This window comes from Mus pahari, chromosome 1 (assembly GCF_900095145.1).
Source record: "Mus pahari chromosome 1, PAHARI_EIJ_v1.1, whole genome shotgun sequence".
In the NCBI taxonomy this organism is placed as follows: domain Eukaryota; kingdom Metazoa; phylum Chordata; class Mammalia; order Rodentia; family Muridae; genus Mus; species Mus pahari.
This window is the reverse complement of record NC_034590.1, coordinates 40109283-40129213: the sequence shown is the minus strand read 5'-3', so window position 1 is coordinate 40129213 and position 19931 is coordinate 40109283. Positions and strand designations below refer to the sequence as shown.

Here is a 19931-nt window from a genome sequence, read left to right as displayed (position 1 = left end):
AGTGAGTCCCAGGACAGCCAGGGCTATACAGTGAAACCCTCTTAAAAAAAACAAAAATAAAAAAGAAAGAAAAAAAGAAATTAATTATAGAACCCTTTTAATCGGTGGCTTAGCTGGGCAGTGGTGGCATATGCCTTCAATGACAAAGCTCTCTAGGAAGGCAGGCGGATCTCTGAGTTCTAGAACAGCTTGGTCTACAGAGCAAGTTCCAGGTCAGCCAGGGCTACACAGAGAAACTGTTTCAGAAAGACTGAAAAAAAAAAAAGTGTCTCAGACCCGGAGAGGAGGAGAGAGCGCCTAACTCTTTTTTAAAAAAAATAATGACTTAATTTTACGTGCATTAGTGTGAGGGTAACATACCCTTGGATCTGGATTCCTTGAAACTGGAGTTACAATTGTAAACTGCCATGTAGGTGCTGGGAATTGAACCCGGGTCTTTTGGAAGAGCACATAGTGCTCTTCTGAGCCATCTCTCGAATCCCAATAATCTTTTATCATTATCCTTAGAATAGTCTAGTACCTTTATCCTTAGAAGCGGCTGCCTTGGGCCAGACAGGCTTTTGGTAAGGCGTGTTATGGTAAGCTGGGGGCATTATACCAGTCCAAGATGGCAGAAATAAGACCTTTAGAGTTATCACAGGACCAGAGTGGAAGGTGTGCTCTTCCCATGACCTTTTGACTATAAATCCAAATACCCATTGGGTTGGGCTACTGGGAGGCTCACAGGGTCTTGAGTTGCCTCTGATTTGCTTCTGCCACCTACATCTCACCGTTCAGTTCTTCACCTGGTGTCCTGATTTTGTCACCGAGTTCCCCCATTCTGTGTTCAGTGAGGCGGCTGCCCACTCTCCCAGGAATCTAGAATGTACAGCTTGGTTCATTTTCCAACCCAAACCATCCACCAACTTCCCAGGGCAAAGATGGAGAGGCCAACATCTCAGAGTACCTGCGGGCAACCTAAAGACTCAGCACCTTGCAGCCAGGCACAGCCTGATTTTTCTTGGTTCTCTAGCACCCTCAGGCACCCCCAACTGTGAAGCATTACTGAGGATTTAAGTTTTTGGCAACTCTGCCCTGCCCCCAGACTCACACATACCAAACCCACCTTGACCTTCTGTCAACCCAAGGTCCAGGAGACCGGCCTGTGAAGCAGCACTGAGACCCGTGCTTCATGTAGTCTAATTCTCCTCTAGCTGGGTTGGCGGGGAAACAGTAGCTTCTTCAAATGCAACAGCAATTTGCATTCGGAGAAACCTGGCTGTCAGGGATGCTGTGATGCTTTTTTTGTGCTGAGCATTCCCGAGTGACCCATGTGCGCGCGCGCACGCGCGCACACACACACACACACACAAGAGGCTCAGCTCCCCGAGGAAGTGGGGGATAGTTCCAGAACAGAGAGGAAACGAAACAAACTGGGAGACAAAGGTGCATACAGAATTCTTTTATTTAACTTAATCCATGTGGTACTTTAACTACTAGAAAAAAGCAGAGTAATAGACTCAAGTGGCCTTAGCTTCAGCCATTCAAAATAGACAAAGTTTCTTTTTTTTCATAATGTAAAGAATCCCGAGTATGTCGCAGTAACAGGAATAAATTCTTACAACAGAATATACAAAAACATTGAATTTTTTTTCATCTACTGATTTTCTTTTATATATAAACAGAGGGTTTTTCTTTTTTAGGAATAATTTATACACAGAAAGTTATTTTATGTAACAAATTGGCCATATTATTATCTTTTTTAGACATTTTTTTCTTTTTTAAGAAAAAATTTAACAAGAAAACTCAGAAATGCATTATTGGCGATGTGTCTGCTCCATTGAGCCTTTTGACTTTCTGTTTTTTGTTTGTTTGTTTGTTTTAAATCCCAGAGGTAGATGAACTCTGGCAAAGCTCTTACTTCAGCATCACTGGCAGCGGAAGCAGACAGGGGAGGTCACCAGGTAGGCACCTACTCCACCTGTACACGTGTCTGCACACTGCCCAACACCCACCAGAAACTGAAAGACCAAACCAAACCCACAAACGGTTCCCAGACCTTTTTCCTACAGTGTTAGAAAGTTCCAGATGTTTTCAACATCGGTATCTTGTGGAACCCGAGAGACATGGCCAATAATGCACGGGGAGCCAAAGGACATGGGTTTTGATTCGAAAAAAGGGGGCGAGGGGGCACACGTTGTGGTTTTTTGTTACCAGTTTGTTCTGTATTAGAAAACAATGGACCTTCGGCGTTCGCCATTAGATACAGGTAGGCACAGGGTTCGTTAGGATCTGAGGCACATGTGCCAACGGGCTACACATCAGAGTCATGTGATCACTGTGAAGCCATTCCAGTGTCCTGAAACCCTCCCATCTCCATAGTGTTGCAGAGCTGGGACCAGCCACACCAGCCAGAGGTCACCAGGGAGTGCTATCTCTTTGCTGGGTGGCCACACACTATCTTTCCATCTGTTTAGGCTGCTGCTACACTCCACAGGGGACAGTAAGTAACAGAGAATTCCTTTTCCCAGCAAAGGGTTCCAAGATCAAGATACTGAAGAATACAGAAGTACTTTTTAAACCACTGGCATTCCTTTTGTTTTGTTTTTTTGTTTTGTTCTGTTTTGATTTTTATCTTTTTTATTTATTTTTTTGTTTTTTTTTTTGTTTTTTTTTTTTTTACAAACTAGAGCAGAAAGCATGTGGGAAAGAGGTTGAACCACAATTTGGGTCCTGGGGAGAATTTCTTTTTAATTAATTTTTTTTTAAGTTTTTTTTTTAAGTTTTTATTTTTGGCATATTGTAAAGCTAGCTAGTAAACAAGTGTCAAAAAAGAAAAAGAAAACAAAGGGAAGAAAAAGACCACAAACACATATTTTTGCACACACAGAGAGAAAAAAAAGTGTTTTTAAATTATTTTCGGCAATTATAAACTACAAACATTTTATAAAATTATTCTATGTTCTTACAAAAATGCAATGAAACATTTAATTAGTTCTTGTAAACCAGATCTTCGTCAACGACTACCCGTAATCTACTGGACTTAGAAGCCCTATTGAAACGATAATGAGTAATTTAAAGAATGTTTTACTGGAAAGATGCAGACACAAATGTGGACACACAAATCAGTGATTATGAAGTTCTCACAGAAACAAAAATAAAATAAATCCCTAACGTCCTGCCCCAGACCAATAACTCATCTGATGAGTGTGATGGAGTCTGAGTCCTTCAGCACGTGACTTAGCTCTACGAGAAGTTTCCAGAGCAGGATGCCGAGTTTCTTATCTGAAACCAAATGCCCACAGTTGACTCCACAGCCTCCATGTGCTCTGACACCTTCAGACACCATCAAGTCCAAATATGGTCCAGGCTTCTTCCAGGCCCTTTACCCTCTGTCAGCAATCCCCGTCATGTCACGATGCCGGTTACCAAGGTTGCCTACTGCACCGGTTACTCTGTCATCCCATCAAGGAATGTTCATTTCTCTAAATCACCAACTGGTCATTCAAGTTGGAAGCCCCAAGCAAAGACCCCTGGCCTGTCCAAGGTCTGTATCTTCAGCTTCTCTGGCAAGAGAGGTTCACTTTTAAACGAACATCCTGTCTTGAAGTTCTCATTTGTACCACCGCCTAGTTCAAAGTGGACTGATAAAAGTTTGACCATCATCACTGGTTCTTAAGGAGTGGATCTCTCTGGTCCAGGTCTCCCAATGCAGCTGCTTAGCCCAGGAAATGAAAAGACATCAGACAGACATAAAAGTAACATTAAAAACAAAAACAAAAACCAAAGGGAAAAAAAAAACCCAAACCGTAAACTCATTACTGCTAAAATGGGCCAAAGCATTTTGATGGGGTGGTCCTGTCTCCTCCTGGATGCCATGTTTAGGAAAGGAGTTGCCTTGAGCACGGTGTGGCCACTCTCGGAGGACCCAACGATGACAATAGAGGACCTTGGGTAAGCATCCCAGACTTCTCACCCACATGAGCTCAGGGTGACCTTGCCACCACCGCTTGCTTACCTCAGGCACAGCCACTGCCAACAGAGGTGGGCTGCTAAGGCCGAGGCTCCGGGAGCTCAGGCTGGCTTAGAACTTGGCATCATACGGAGCTCATCCATCTGTCCACCCACCCTAAGACCACTCCTGTATACCACTCCGCCATCTGCTCGTCTCACCGTGATCACTTTTCTATTTTATGAAGCTGCTTTTCCTACCACTGAATTGTCCCGAGCCATAAGAAACGGGGAGGTAGGAGAGAGCGACCTTGGACGGTCTTTTGTATCTTAAGGAGGGAGCCTCATCCCAACTCTGAATCCAACGTTAGGACATTCCTGAAAGGAGATGGGGCAGCGTGGGCCTCACACAGCTCAGCTTCAGCTCTATCTCCATGCCTCAGGAAAGGGCTGTGTGGGGGCACACCTGGATGTTCACGTCCCTTGCGTGCTGTGCCTCAGTGGTTCATGTTACTTCAAGCAGTGTGAGCTCCTGTCAGAAGGGGGGTGGGGGGTGGGGGTGGGTGCGTGGAAAAGGCCACGACTCAGCTTGGTAAGAGTACTTGAAGCATATAAAGAGAGAAATCAGGAAGAGCGGGGAACATCGGCACGAGATCAGCTTAGAACTGTGGATATGATGCCTTGCAATAGTCGGGGCGCGTCAGTCCAGCAGACCGACTGCGCCCTCGTACAAGCCGACCTTTTCTTTTTATTGAAGTGTTTCTGGAGCATTTGTTTATGACAGATACTACGCCGTTGATGCCGTCTCTCTACTTAAAGAAAAAAAAAACACCCACACAAAACAAAAAAACACCAACAACTCGGACAGTTTAAAAAAAAAAAAAAAACCCTTAAAATCAATTGAATGAGCTGTAGAAATCCAGTTGTGGAAAACCGGCAGGTATGTGCGAGAGGAGGCCACTATCCCAGAGTGTCACCTACAGTGTAGAAGAAAACCCTGATCAAACAGTAACTCCCAGTGACCCTGTGAGCATCTAGGAACCCAGAGAAGGGCAGCGTTCCAGCAGGAGGCGAAGGTCTCCTGAGCTTAACCGAACTGTTAGGCAGTTTCTCCATACTGGGGGAAAAAAGATTAGCCACCATGGTCCCCAGCTGAAGTCCCCAGGGCCTGTAAGAGCAGCTGCTGGAATTGAGGATTGCACTGTCCACCTGTGAGCAGCAGACGGATGGGTGGACAGAGGCAGAGCACGGGGAAGGCTAGGCGCCAACCACTGGCCTTCCAGCCTCAAGATTTGGTCAGTCCTTGTTTAGCCCTGGGGTTGGGGGGGGGGGGGAGTGAAGGGAAGAGGAGGGAAGGACAGCAGCCTGCAGGGGGCGCAGGCTTTGTCTTGTCCCCCTTTATTATACTGGCCTTCTGTCAGAAGCAGAAGGGGGAGGGGGAGCTCCCTGACTGTTGTACCTCTAAGAGGAACCAATGCCAAGAGAGCAATGGTGGCATGCCCCTGCCTCGGTGCAGGTCTCAGAGGAGCAGCTAAGGGGGCTGACAGGGCACCCTGACATGTGCACACATTGGGACTCTCAAGACAACCTATGTGTGGGTGCCTCCTGCCCTCAAAACCTGGGAGTACCTGCTCTCTTAGGGATAGAATTTGTCACTCATTCAATCTGTATAGAAAGTTCTGTTCCAAAGTCAGCCAGCTGAGGATGGGCCGGTGAGCCGCCCTCCACTGGCACACTGTGTTCATGGTGGTTACTGGGTTGAAAAGTAGGGGACCAGGTGAGGGGAAAGGCCAGAGTCGCCCTAGGAAAGGTGGGCTTTTGGAGACAGAGAAGAGGCTGTTGATTTGAGTCAGTGCTGCTTTAACCCCAGAATCCAGCCTGGCCCCTCCTCTGTGTCACCTGGGTATGTGGCCTGTGGAGTGGCTGAGGTTACCAGTATCATTGGCCTACTGTCAGGTACTGAGAAGTGTGAGATGTAGTATATATATATATATATATATATACACACACACACACACACACATGAAAAACAAGAGTGAGGTAGATAAATGTTTGAAAAACAAGCCTCCCCCCAAAAAACTGTCCCATCTAATACACACATACACAGAGATACATATACCTTTTCCTCAGCATTTAAATTCATAACAGGGGCTTCTCGACAATGATTAAAACAGGTATCACAAAATAAATTAAAACTCCTACATGAAATACCTTCTTAATAAGCTTCCTCCCCCCCTTTCCCTTTAAGGGGAAAACCCTGTGGGGCAGAGGCTAGGAAGAGCCATAAGCCTGAAACTAGACAAGCCAGACAACTCCAGTCTTTCCTTTCTGCGTCTCATCTCCAGTCACAACTGCAACCATCAACTTCCAACAGTTTTCCTACTCCCAATTTAAATATTTCCACCCAGAAGCATCTCTCATGCTGTCACTGCTCTGGTAAGAAGTGCTAAATTGGAACAAAACAGGACCCCCACCCCCACCCCCACCCCAAGCCCCCAAGCCCAGAGCTCCAGGATTCTGGCTAAGGAGGAACAGCAAGGGGCTCTAGGGCCACTGTAGGGTCAGCTCTACTCTGCCTTGGGATTTCTGACCCGGGAGTGGGCTTTAGCATACCCACTAAAGTTGCTGCTCCTGGCCATGGGGTGTTGGTGTCTTACACCCTGTTCACAGGGAAGCCACCCCTTCAGACAAGCTGGTTCTAAAGACAAGTGGGTCTGCTTGTGAAGGAGGTGGCAGAAAGGCCACTGGGCCAGCTCTGCTGCACCCTAGGGACTCAGCAGCTATTTGTGTGTGTGTGTGTGTGTGTGTGTGTGTGTGATAGAAGGATCAAATATTCATTTAAATAATAATCCAATGACTACTGTCTGCAGTTAAAACTGCTATTGTATTCCCAAATTGGTGTGTGTGTTTGTGTGTGTGTGTGTGTGTGTGTGTGTGTGAACCAAAGCAAGGAGAGAAAGCAAAGTGTGACTTCCAACAACGGGGACTAGAAACACTAAACCAGGATGTGTGGGCTTTTTAACCTTTTTGTTTCTGACCTGAGTTTGTGGCATGCCTTGCACTGGAACAGATGCTGTGTGTAGGGAAGTGAGGAAAGGAGAGAGTAGGGCCCAGGAGTCCATGGGCTCTGGATTCCCCCTCTCCACTCCCTCACCAGCGACTGTGCTCACAGAGCCTATGGGTTAGAGGATAATGAATGGGGCTGCAGGGACCAGGGGAAGGGAGATGTATTTATAAAGAAGGCATCAAACAGTTCATGGCAAGTTACGCCCTAGAAGCATCAGTTGCCAGAGAGGAAGAAAAACCACACTCTAGGGATAAGCAGAGGAAGTTTCTTGGAGTGAGCAGAAAGGAAGAAGGGGCAGACCTGAAAGTTTCATAGATTAAATCCACAAAGATAAAGAACAAAAAAAAAAAATAGCAGCTTTTCTTTTCCTGTACAGACGTATAGATGAATATCTGAACTGTAAAAAAGTTATAAAACTGACATTAAAGACGATGTGTATGCAAATGTTTCACGGTCTAACATAGAACTGAGAGACCCATGAAGAAGTCCTAGTAACAGACCATGTGAAAGCTCACACTGCTTGGATCCACTGCCTGGGCGGCTCCAGGCTGCTGTAGTCTGAATCCCTTCCTCGCGTATCCGTAACCAACAGCCGGGCCGAGTCCCTGGAACCCTTTCCCATGTGTGGCCCTCAGGGGGTACAGGAGGGAGGTCGGGGAGGGGGACGAGGCTGGTATGAGGACCACCTTGACCCACAACCTGACCTTCAGGCTTGCCCATGGCCACTTCCTCCAGAATTCTTGGGGTGCTGTGGGTGGGGGAGCGGTGGAGAACCAGTTCCGCTTTCCCCTTCTTCAAGGAGGGCGAGTTCCATCTTGTCCAGTTCTCCCAAACGGTAACCACGCAACAAGAACCAGGAGACGTGGGCTAGGAGAGCCGGGCATAGTGTGGGCCTCGGCATGTGTCTCTCAAATGTTATCACCAACCAGACACCATGGTTCATCCCATGCCTCTGGACAAAGGGAAATCAGCGCAGGGAGTATATGCGTGTGAGAAAAACCAAACCGAAAACAGGATTTTGGCAAAAATGGCAGCGTAAAAATGATAACCACGGATGAACAATGGCCCTTTTAAATTTTGGGGTGACCCTAAAAAAGGTTAAAGGTTAAAAAAATTCCATCTCAGTGTGTGAATTTTTTTCTTTTTCTGTTTTTTTGTAAAGACCTACGGTGTCAGGCAGGCGTATGCGGGGTGATGAGGAGTCCTAGGGACAGCCATTAAGTCAATCTGATTTTTTTTTTAAAAGGAAGGCTTCCCAGATGGGCGGTCACAAACATTTTTCCACTGTGAAGCAGAAAAGAGAGAAAGGAGAGCGTGGACGTGGAAGGCGAGAGGACAGAGAGGGAAGGCAGAGGAGAGAAAAAGGCAGAGAATGAAGAGACTCAATTCTCGAGTGTCCTGTTGCTATTAAATGTTGTCATTAAGGTTTGCAGAGGCCCATGTCAGTTAAGGGTTCGGGTAGGGGAAATAAAAAGCTGCTTGCATATTGAAAAAAGGAAGGTCCCAAATGTGTTTACTGCAGAGAAGCTGTCTCCCGTGGGCGGGCAGCAATGGCAGTTCTGAAGATCCACTGAGGTACAGGAGGCTTGTGAATAGATTGTTACAACCTGCTCTCCCCTCCCCCCCGCCCACCGAGTGGGCACACACACGTTACTGTTTTCGCGTGCTTCGGTGTGTCCAAGGATCAGCAGGTCGAGGACTGGGGCAGAGGCAAGGCCCTCTCGTTGGCGCGTCCCCCATTCATGTGAGCGTAAGGCTGTCTCTCATCAAAACTGGCACGGAGAACCAGCACGCCAGGGCCCGGGCCATTCTCAGCCTTGTGTCCTGAGTGTCTTTCAGGCAGAGGCAGGGAGGCTGAGGAGGCGGAAGGGTCCAGCGGAACGCTCTCCATATTCTCGGGCTCCAGCTCCAGCTCCATCTCCAGCTCCTCCGGCTCGGGAGGCTTGTTCTCCTCGCTGTAGTAGAAGGAGACCTCCTGGAAGCTAGGCTCCATCTCATCCTTGATGCTGCCGATGATCTCCAGGAAGGAGGGCCGCATCTTGGGGTTATACTGCCAGCACATGCGCATGAGTTCAAACCTAAGGGGGCGAGGGGGAGGAAAAGAGTGAGCTGCCAGAGAGACCCAGAACAACTGAACCACCTCTGCACCCCCTGCTTCCCATCTGGATGCCTCTGACATCCTGCCATGTATCTTGCCCAGAACCCAGCCACAGTGCCAAGCCCAGACTCCCTTCAAGTCTTGGTTCACCGATTCCACCATGTACAGGGTTGTATTAATGATAGCACTGCTAAGAGAAAAAAACCACCCACTTCCTGTCTGAAGCACCTCTTCTGGCCAAGCATTAACCAGAAGAAAGAAACCTCTATCTCTCACTAATGAGAATCACAGCTTTCCTGACAGGCACCATTCTCTGTACCTCACACCAGGGCTATTTCTAAGTTTCTTCCTGGCACCAGGGTGCCCCTGGCAGTGGGCCTGAGGGAGGAGGCGGCAGGGGTGCCAGACAGACGGAGCACATATCCCAAGCTTGCTATCTCACACCAGCACCTGCTCACTGCGTATGTCCCGTGAAGGCAGAGCCCTGCCCTGAAGATGTGGGATGACCGGGAGCAGAGTTCTAATAGAAACCTCAAGTCAGATGCCAACGAACCCAGGGAAGCCCTGAGCATCAGTTTCTTCTACGAACAAGGTCAAGGTAAAAACAGTATAAAGCCCATGACATACTGCCATCACTTCCCACCTTTGCTGGCACACAGGACGGAAGAGGAAGGCTGCTCTTGCCACCACCGCCCTGACCAGGAAAGGCCTGGGTGTAGTCAGGGGAGGAGACCCTGAGTAAGTGAAGGTGTGTATTGCTGGCACGTGCATGGCCATGTCAAGGACCCCAGTGCCCCAGTCCCATGGGAGTGGCAAAGTCTATCCCAGTGATGCTCAGAGAGATGGTAAAGCCTTCCCCTTAGGTCTGAGTGCAGGTGCTGACAGTGTGTGCAGAACACGTCCACTGTCACGTTCTCCCCCTGGAAGTTTACAGCCTGAAGATGGCTTCCCTGCAGAGATGGTTAAACCTGCCTCCATGTTCAGCTGTATACAATGATCCTGCTTCCTTGTTTATCTGCATAAAATAATCTGCTTCTCTGTTCAAATATATATGCTAAACACACTGAGCTTCCAGAGTCCAGTCCACGCAGTCCCAGTTTCTCTATACCCAAGTGCTGACTCTTTCTTCATTCCCCTGATGCCCTCGCCAAGTCATAGTTCTGGTACCCAAGCCATGCAGAGAACCACACCTGGGCTCTGACAGATGGACAGACAGAAAGCAAGGACAGGGTGGTCATGATTCTGAGGGAAAGGGATACCTAGCAGCTCTCATTCACAGGCGTGTGAGACCAAATCACTCTCCACCTACGCTCCTCCAGGAAATTGTGTTTTAAAACTCCTGGTTCAACAGACGCTTTACACTAAAATCCACAAATGGAAGTTCGAATATATAGGAATCTCAAAGCACCCTGAACAGGCCTCTAGCATTCTATCAGGCTGATCACTGGGCCACCAGGACGCTTTACTACTTTACAATGGGCCATGCAAATAATCCCACAGGGGTAAAGGCACGAGAAAGCAACCTATGGGTAGGTTTGAAGTGGCCTGTGCAGAGAAAGACACCCTTGCCCATCCGGCCAGCTTCCTTAGACTCTGTAGGGTCAAGTCAGGTCAGGTCAGGTGTAAGACAAAGAGTGCATTGGAGGTCCACCTCCGAGAATTAAGCATTCTGGAGGCCCAGGGGTGTAGCCAATTACAGCGGAGCCAGGTGCAGCTTGGAGCCTGTTAAGAGCTGGTTACACAGCACCGGTGGCTGTTTCTAAGCTCCTCTGTAGGCTGAGTAGTTGAGACAGCGGCTGTTTAGCTAGCAACCTTACAATATTTACTGCCTACTCCTCTGGGGGTAAAGAAAACTCCCAATTAAGTGGCCAATGTCTTTGACGGAGGAAAACAAACTGGACCAAAGACGAGGCAACTAGGTATTCTCACCGGCGCTAGGTGACTGGTCCTGGTGGTACAGGACAGGTTGCAGGTAGGTACTAAAAGCTCTAGGCCTGGGAGTCTCGTCACTCCTCGAGAGCCAGAGATGTCTCTTTATTCCAATGATTACAACACGTCCTCATCAGATCCATAAGGATAAAAGAGCACCAACCAAAGCATTTAATCATTTGTCTGAGGTCACACAGTGAGTGAGCTGGAATAGAGCGAGGCTGTCAGACAACGTAGCTTTACTGTAAGTGACCATGGTTCCACTAGCAGACAGCTCTCTCCCGGCTGTCCACAGTCAGTCAGATCTCAATGAGATGGTTTGGACTGCATAGACAGAAGGCAGGCAGCAAGCTCCCCTCTGGTTAGGTGGTGCAGAAGCCTGTTTTCCCCTGTCCCCATCATTTCCCTCATCATTTCTCCCCTGTCCCCATTAAGGATTAATTGGAATGGGAAGCAGACACAAGGAGCTTAGCTCTGTGGCCAGGCTGCAATTTCCTCTCTGGCTGACAGGCCTATCCCTGAATAGAAAAGTGCAACCGGGGGCAAGAACTTGAGATGTGTCTGGCCCCGAGCCCCGTGGCCAGGGGTGGGGGTGGGGCTGAGGAGGTGCCACGGACAGGGTAGGGATGTGGTGACATCAGTAAAAACAAGCCATGTGATGCCTCTTTTAAATCATCCCAGAGTCAGCTCTTCCAGGGCTGCCCATAAAAGGAAGTCTTTTTTGCTCTTTGTGATTTAAGACCTTGTTTTTTTATACTCTTTCCACAAGAAAACTCTCCAGTAGACTCTGGGATTAATAAGCTGATAAAATGCTCCCTCTAAAAAGCACACTTTAAAACTACCGGACAGCTCTGATGAGCTGGAGCCGTTATTTACAAAATGGGTCCCTCTATGGAGGTGCACACCTAGATCTCCTCTAGAAGTGAGTGCTACCCTAGGGGTGTATGCACACCGTTATTCCCATCCCTCACTTGGCTTCTGAGCCCCCAAGCACACCCTGTGTCTTCAGCTGGACAGGCTGCCATCTGTGTGAGGCACTGGCAAACTGAAATATGCCAGGACCTCATGTACACGGCCCCCCTGCTGCTGGCTGTTAGTACTGTACCAGGTAGTGGTGACTCTTACCAGGGACCAGACTTTCAGAAGGGCCTACAGGACTGAGTGGGTCCTCCTCTAGCATCTCAAGCAGCTAAGGCTGTTTTAGGGCCTACTTCTCAGCTGGGACCTAGACGGGGACGCTATATAGCCCAGTTGCTGGCACACGGTTGATGCCAGGGACTGTCCGGCAGACAATGTCACCTGCCTGTTACGAGTCTATTCAAACAACTTATCACGACACAACCAGACTGGGCTTCCAGCCTCCTGGGGGTTTGAACCTTGGAAAGGAAAAATGCAGAAGTGGTCAGATTCAACTGAGTATGCCTCAGCTGCATCTGAGCTGGTGACACTCGGCTAGTAAAACGTTCAAGTTCCTTCCTGAATCCTGAAGACAGGGCGTGTGAGCTCTGGAGATGCTGCTGGATCAAATGGGTCAATTAATTCTGTGGCTGAGCTTAAATCATTGCCCCATTCTGCAGCGTTAGGGCTGGGACCTGTCTCGGGATCTCCAGGTCCCATGAACTCTGGGACTGGCCTCGGACCTCAGCAGGGTTCCCTGACAAATCTGTGTCCAAGGCACTGACATAGCAATGACAGGCTCCCCTGATCCAGCCTCACAGAATCTGCTAGATCAATTCAAACCGAGCTACTGCGCTGACAGTCAGGCCTGGGTACCCTGGCGTTTGGTGGCAGCCTTTCCTCTAAAGCTAGAACACTTTGTAATACACAAGGCTGGACACTTGGCTACTCCTGAAGCAAGCTGGTTCATGTGTAGGGATGATGACGAGGCCAAAGCATGGCCAGAGAGGGCTGTTCCTGCCTCAGAACTACACACTATTCGTCCTTCCTCTGTGTGTGAGACCCTACAGGCTTCAGACTACTCCCAGGAGTATTCGTTTACTGTGCCAAAAACAAACCAAAACAAAACGAAACAACAACAAAAAAGTCCTTTCCCAGAACACATCTTCCTCTCATCAGCATCTCAGCGAATCAGGGCACCACACTCCCTACCGGAGCAGCCCGGCTCCCTTCACTCTGTTCTTTTCTTAGAAAGGAGACCAATCTGCCAACGGAGTTCTGAATGGCAAAGCAAAAAGGCCCCCTGGATCAATCATTTTGCATCCCAGAGCAGCCTCCGTGTGTAAGCTTCCTCCTCTCTATGCTGGGAACAGGAAGTCCACTGCCTTTCCCATAGCAGGTGGCTGCTTCCCAAGCATATTAAATTCATACCAAAAAAAAAAAAAAAAATTCCAGTCAGCTGGAGATGGATCAACTTCAGGAGTTCCATGAGTTTCTCAGACAAATGTTTGCCCCAGCATAAAAGAACAAAAACAATACCTCTCCTGGGACCAGTCCCAAACCACAGGAACAAAACTCCCACCTGCTCTTTTGAACGGTTCCTCGGCTCGTGAGACAGCGCTGATCCTAGTATCCAAACCTAGGCTGGTGGGGCACACCCTTACGCAGAGTCAGAGGCACCCATGCCCCTACTCCGTCCTTTCACCTTTGCCCAGATACTGACTATTCTCACAATGGACCACTGAGGTCAAAGTGAAGCTATAACAGCACTCAGAACCCAGAACTTCTCTAGGCGGGCCCCCTGCATCCTGCATGCCTTCGGAGCCCTGGCTGTCCTGGAACTCACTTTGTAGACCAGGCTGGCCTCGAACTCAGAAATCCGCCTGCCTCTGCCTTCTGAGTGCTGGGATTAAAGGCATGCGCCGCCACGCCCGGCTAAGAGGTTTTTTTTTTTTTAACACTTGCAAACAGCTGGGACAAAAACAAACAAATAAACAAACAAGCTCCCCACCCCCACCCCAAATAGGAGTATTTTATAAGAAGAAAACGAGAGGAATTCAAATTCCAATATAAAGTTTTAGTTGGGCACCGGCAGTTAACGCTGGTTGTAATCCAAGCACTAGGGGAGTGTGAGGCAGGAAGATTATCCAAAGTACTTTCAAAGGCTCCATCCTTGTTGATGCCTGAATCACAGTGGCAGAGCGGAGGGACTGAAATGAAGAGCGAGCATGCGGTCCACAGCACCACCAATCCTCTCCAGTGTGTTAAGAGAAATCCCATCTGTCTATGGAGTGGTCCACAGAGAAGCTACGGCCTCTCACAGCACACAGAGCGATCCCTGTTCCTACCGCCCTGTAGTAAATCCGATCTCCTTAACAATCACCACATGCACAGAGTGTCTTCATCTGCGGGAAGCCCTGCCTCAGAGTTCAGCAGCCATCTTCTGGAGACCTTGAGCTAGCTAGTGTCACCTCATCGAGCTCCTCCTAGGTTTCAATAGAAAGCCTGTGAGATGACATTTTCAACTGTTGGAGCCTCACGTGGGACTAGGCTAGCCCACACCTTGATGTCTCAAGATTGTGAGCCGCCTACACTGCACGCCCAACCTCTCCATCACTACACTGCCTCACCATCCAAGGCACCACGGGAGTGAGCACCGTGCTGAGGAAGAGAAGGCCAGGGGTGGGCAGAGTCTTTTGTGTAGACGTAAAGAAATCTTGACACCCCCCCCCCCCCCAGGGATTCTTTCACTAGTGGAGCTGAACCTGTTTTGAAGTGTTTCTGGAAAACTATATGGGTCCTGACATATCAGTGGGAACCCGCTTTGATGTTTAACCCCGAGATACAGAGCAACAGCTGAGCCCAGCCTTAACGTGTGCACATCAAATGCAAGTCCCCTGCTCTCAACCCGTACCTGATGAGCCAATCAGAATACCTTCATGTCTCCCTTGAAGCCTCACCCCAAGAAGGGCCATTCTCCAGACCTACTGAGCCACCAACACCAGACGACAAAGCAAGGCCTCTACTCAAGAGACTATAAATAAAAGGCCCACATGTGGAAAGATTCTTCCCCAGTTTTGGCAATACCGGGCAACCTTTGTGGGGTGGAGCCTACGAGGTTGCCAGGCCATTAGAAAAGTATCTTCAAGATTTAGGACTACAGCGCTTTAATGCAGGGGTTCTCAACCTTCCTAATGCCGTGTCCCCTTAATACAGTTCCTCATGTTGTTGTGACCCCCAACTATAGCACTACTTCATAATTGTAATTTGCTACTGGTATGAGGCGAAATGGAAGCATCTGTGTTTTCCAATGGTCTCAGGCGACTCCTGTGAAGGGGCAAGGGGTCACGATCCACAGGTTGAGAACGGATGCTCTAATGGCTCTTTTTCACTTTCAAGCCTCAAAGTGAGAATATGAGCTCTGACACACCCTTTCTACCGTAATGGCTACCTCACCGCAAAACCAACGGAACCCACTTACTCTCCCACACGGGAAGCCAGCGTGGAACGCGTCTCCTTGTAAGCTGTTTATCTCAGGGAGTTTCTCGAGTCAACGCTGGCTGAGCACTGAGGTGGACGTGACACCACACGTGTACTGCCACTGAGTGAAAACTCTCACAAACCAATCAATGCAGGATGTTATTTTACCGGAAGTGGAGCAAGGCAACCATCTCACCCCCCCACACACACACACAGTATGTCCAAAGAGGGATGAGCTCAACCTTGCTATAGGTCCATGCAGCTCGAAGGGATAAAGATGACAGCAGATGGTCTGTGACCTTGTGCTGGGCTGAGGTTTGGCCTACCAGTGCAAGAGAGTGACTCCTGACCACAAGAGCTCTGTGTGAGCATGCTGTATAGACCTTCCAGGGGCTTGGGGAGAGCTTTCAAATCTGGCTGAACAGTAGTAACTAACTGTTGCATTTTTGTCTTAAAAATTAAATTTTACATGAGAAAGACAAGCCAGGATTGTTATTGTCCTGTATTTCAGAGATGGGAGATGGGGGGTAGTGGTGGCTGAGGCGCCATGGTGCAAAGTGCCAATTAGCACTGGGGGACCAAGGGGCACGGGATGAGATTAAGGAGTAGCACAAAGTCACAGATCCAACAAGCTCATCAGCAGCAAGGATAGATCAGCCCCCATCTAATCCTCTCCTGTACCCACAAGCAACCAAGGGGATGCTCTGGAAATACATACAGCATATCGGGGCAGTTGTCCGGCTTGTCCAGAAGGCCGCCCTCCATGACGAAACGAAGAACTTGCTCGTTGGACAAGCCCTGGTACGGCTGCTCAGCCAGCGTGGCGATCTCCCAGAGGACGACCCCAAAGGACCTACAGGTGGAACAGAACATGAACAGCTCAGAAAAGGATGGGAAGGATCACATCCCCTCCTCGCCAGCATTTCTTAGACTCTGGGTCCTGAAAAAAGTGCCCTCAATGTGTACTTTGTGGATGTCAAACCAGCCAGCTGGCTACGTGTGGGACATCTGTTCTCCTTTGTCACCGCTAATGCTTCCTGTAGGGCTACTGCAACCCAGGTGGCAGGGCTGAGGTAGCTAATGTTAGGGGCTTCTAACATCTCTCACAGTTTTAAGAGCCCGATCTACAGCGGACACATTCGGTGCCTGGTCCCAGCCATTACTTGGACATAAGCCAAACTAGCAGGTTCTAGCCTGGCCACTGACCTGGGACAGCTAAGCATCTCGACTATCTCCTTCAGGTACTCCTTTCATGCCAGCTTAGAAATCTCTACGCTAATGGTTCTCCACACCACTGCAAAGAAGAATCTGATTAGAGTTTTTAAAATGGGTATCTGTGCTCCCCAGAACAGTTCTGACCTGCTGGTTGTAGGGTAGGGAGCTGGGTCTGGGATGTCTAAAAGTTCTGTAGGATCTTGACTTGGGCCAAGGAAGATGAAAACCTATCCCTGCAGAACTCAGGAGACATGGCTGCGAAGGTGGCTGTGTCAGGGAAGGGAAATGGGGTGGCCGGGGGTGTGTGTGTTGTAATAACAAAGAGCCTCTTTGGAGGCTGCAGTGCCCACCCTCGTGTCTGAATTCCGGCCTGAGACAAGCCGTGATGTGTGTGGTTCTCTCTTTTTATCAACTGGTCTTGACCAGGTTCCCTTCCAAACCAACTTCCCTTGTCTTTCATGCTTTCACGGGTGCACCACGGGCTTTCAGGCGTTCAGTCACAAGCCTGGCCCCCAGCTCTGACTGCCATATCTAGATTGCTGGTTACCTGACTCTACAGACTCAGCATGTCAGCTCCAGTGTAACTCTTGCTGGCACCCTGTCCTCCTCCCAGACTCCCTGCAACCGACATCCCATTCTATCCCACCCCATCTCAGCTGCAGGTCTGCTCATAGGGTGGAAAGGAAGACAGAGAGTATAAACCAGAAAGAACAAAGATATCTAAGGGCTGGCCTCCTGCCCTTGTGAGGGAGGGGACAGTCCCTGGAACATCTCCCCAGAAGCTCAAATAACAGCTGTGAGAAATGCATATGATCAGGGTGTGGCTTGACCTGAGGGTACCTCCCTACACCATGCTCCTAAGGTCTCCTACAAAGTCAAACAAAATCCTTCCAACTTTTCTTTGGATTTTTTTTACCTACTTCTGATTGTGAATTCATTCTAAAATGACTGCAATTCCTCCAGCAAACAGAGGTTCAGTCAGAGCTGAGAATCGGTTTATACATTCCAGTGTCCTTGCTGTCCCCAGCTGTGTATGCTCAAAGCTTGGGTTGAGAAAACAAATACCCCAAGCTCTGCCAGTGCCTGAGCACTTGCCGAATGAATTCAGACGCCTTCCCTCTTCATGCATTTTCTTACTGGTTCTTAATGGCTATGCAGTCGAAGTTGAGGAAATCTGCAGAAGCACCCCGTGTGCCTCTCGCTGTGGTGTACAGTGACAGCCGTTACTCAGAGTTGGGGTAGAGCGAGTCTGTGCTCGCTCTGTTTTCCTATCCTGTAAGGTGACCTCAAAGCTTCCAGAAGCACAATGCTCAGAACAAACAGATGCAAGTGTGGCCCTAGGTGTGCCCTCTCCTGCAACCTCATCTACACGTGGAACAGAGTACTCTGATTCGACAGAGAAGACGTAACCTCGGATGGGCTAATTGCAGAACAGACCTCATCCTAGAGTCGGGAAACAACCAGGCTGTGCTGGGTCATAGTCAAAGGCTATTTCCAATTTGCACCTGTCTTCCAAACAAGATCCAAGGCTCTTGACCGGGAAAGGTTCACGAGGCTAAAGAACTGATGTCAGTCACTACTGAGATAGTTTCTCTGTGTGGTCATCTGCCCTCTGAATAAACAAGCACCGCTTCTGTAACACGACAGCAACGGGATCTCCCAAGTGGACAGCCAAGACACTTGCTGACATTCGAGGAGGGGGACGTGCCAGGGCTCCTGCCTGCCAAGAACTCCAGTTGTATTTTGGAACCTGATGACCTCCACACGGTGTTTCCAAGGAACTGCAGTAAACAGTACTACAGAGAAGTCTTTGCACCCTCTGGTCAGTGTACTACTACCACAAGACACTTATTACTAAGGAAGATGCTTTGGGTCAGTGTATTGGCTAGGTTTGTGTCAACTTGACACAGCTGGAGTTATCACAGAGAAAGGAGCTTCAGTTGGGGAAATGCCTCCACGAGATCCAGCTGTAAGGCATTTTCTCAATTAGTGATCAAGGGAGGAGGTCCCCTTGTGGGTGGTGCCACCTCTGGGCTGGTAGTCTTGGGTTCTATAAAAGAGCAGGCTGAACAAGCCAGGGGAAGCAAGCCAGTAAAGAACATCCCTCCATGGCCTCTTCATAGGCTCTTGCTTTTTGACCTGCTTGAGTTCCAGTCCCAACTTCCTTTAGTGATAAATAGCACTGTGGAAGTGTAAGCTGAATAAACCCTTTCCTCCCCAACTTGCTTCTTGGTCATAATGTTTGTGCAGGAATAGAAACCCTGACTGTCAGGAATAATGGACATCCAGTGTCTGTCTGTCTGTCTGTCTGTCTCTCTAAGTGTGTGTGTGTGTGTGTGTGTGTGTGTGTGAACAGATGGGACCAACAGAAAACTACAACCACTAAGACTCAAGTTTTGGGTTTAAATAAAGCACTGCCTTCAATCTGAAGGTTCAGTGAGCTGAGGCAGGAGCACATATATAAACAGTTCTAACTGAGAGTGGGGAAAAGAGAGGGGGTAACAGGCACAGGGAACAGACAGAGGTGAAGGCTCAGGCTTCAGGCATTTCCCCAATCCTTGGAAATAGAATCAATGCTAGCTAAAAAGGGAAGGAAACGTTGGTTCTACACACTCCCTGGCCTCCCACAGATACCTACACACTCCCTGGCCTCCCACAGATACCTTTTTTGCTTTAATGGACTCCACACAGGAATATCTAAAAGACAAAGGGCTAAATGACACTGAGAGCTGAACTCAAGGCTGACAGCTGGTCACAGTGAGCAGAAACAAGGAGGAGAATGACCCATGAGTGGGAAGGTCCAAGCTGGCCATGGAGGGAAACTCTCATACCAGACATCAGAATGAGTAGTGAAGACGCCATCCTTGAGCGACTCGGGAGACATCCAGCGCACAGGCAGCAGCCCCTTCCCGCCTTTCCGGTAGTAGTCTGTCTCGTAGATATCCCGTGTCATACCAAAGTCTGGAGGGAAGACGCACAGTTACTTGGCTGGACCGGGTCTTGGGGCAGAGCCCTGTCCTTCCCCCATATTCAAGGTGAGACATATTCTTACTCCATTCTGAGAGGGCTTTAGCATCACAGTCACTTCACAGGAGAATGCAAGACCTCTCTGGGCTTAATCAGGCTCCTTTAAGAAATTAACTCCCTTGCGACATTTAAAGTGAGAGGCAGTTTGCAAATCATCCGAGTACCATGATTTTTCAAGAAAATATATGCAGGGCGTGGTGGCGCATGCCTTTAATCCCAGCACTCGGGAGGCAGAGGCAGGCGGATTTCTGAGTTCGAGGCCAGCCTGGTCTACAGAGTGAGTTCCAG

The 19931-nt window shown here is 48.8% G+C and overlaps 1 protein-coding gene across 1 annotated transcript in view; it reads right to left on the bottom strand.

The window, feature by feature from the left end:
* Positions 1-1426: 1426 nt before the first annotated feature.
* Positions 1427-19931, bottom strand: part of Igf1r (insulin like growth factor 1 receptor) — a 284214-nt gene continuing 265709 nt past the window's right edge. Inside the window, exons 19-22 of the mRNA XM_029547129.1 lie at positions 19448-19577; positions 16120-16254; positions 8645-9075; positions 1427-3694 (exon numbers count right to left, since the gene is read on the bottom strand). Of these exons, the coding sequence (XP_029402989.1) occupies positions 8682-9075; positions 16120-16254; positions 19448-19577 (659 nt within the window). The 3' untranslated portion in view covers positions 1427-3694; positions 8645-8681. The remainder of the gene's footprint in view (positions 3695-8644; positions 9076-16119; positions 16255-19447; positions 19578-19931) is intronic.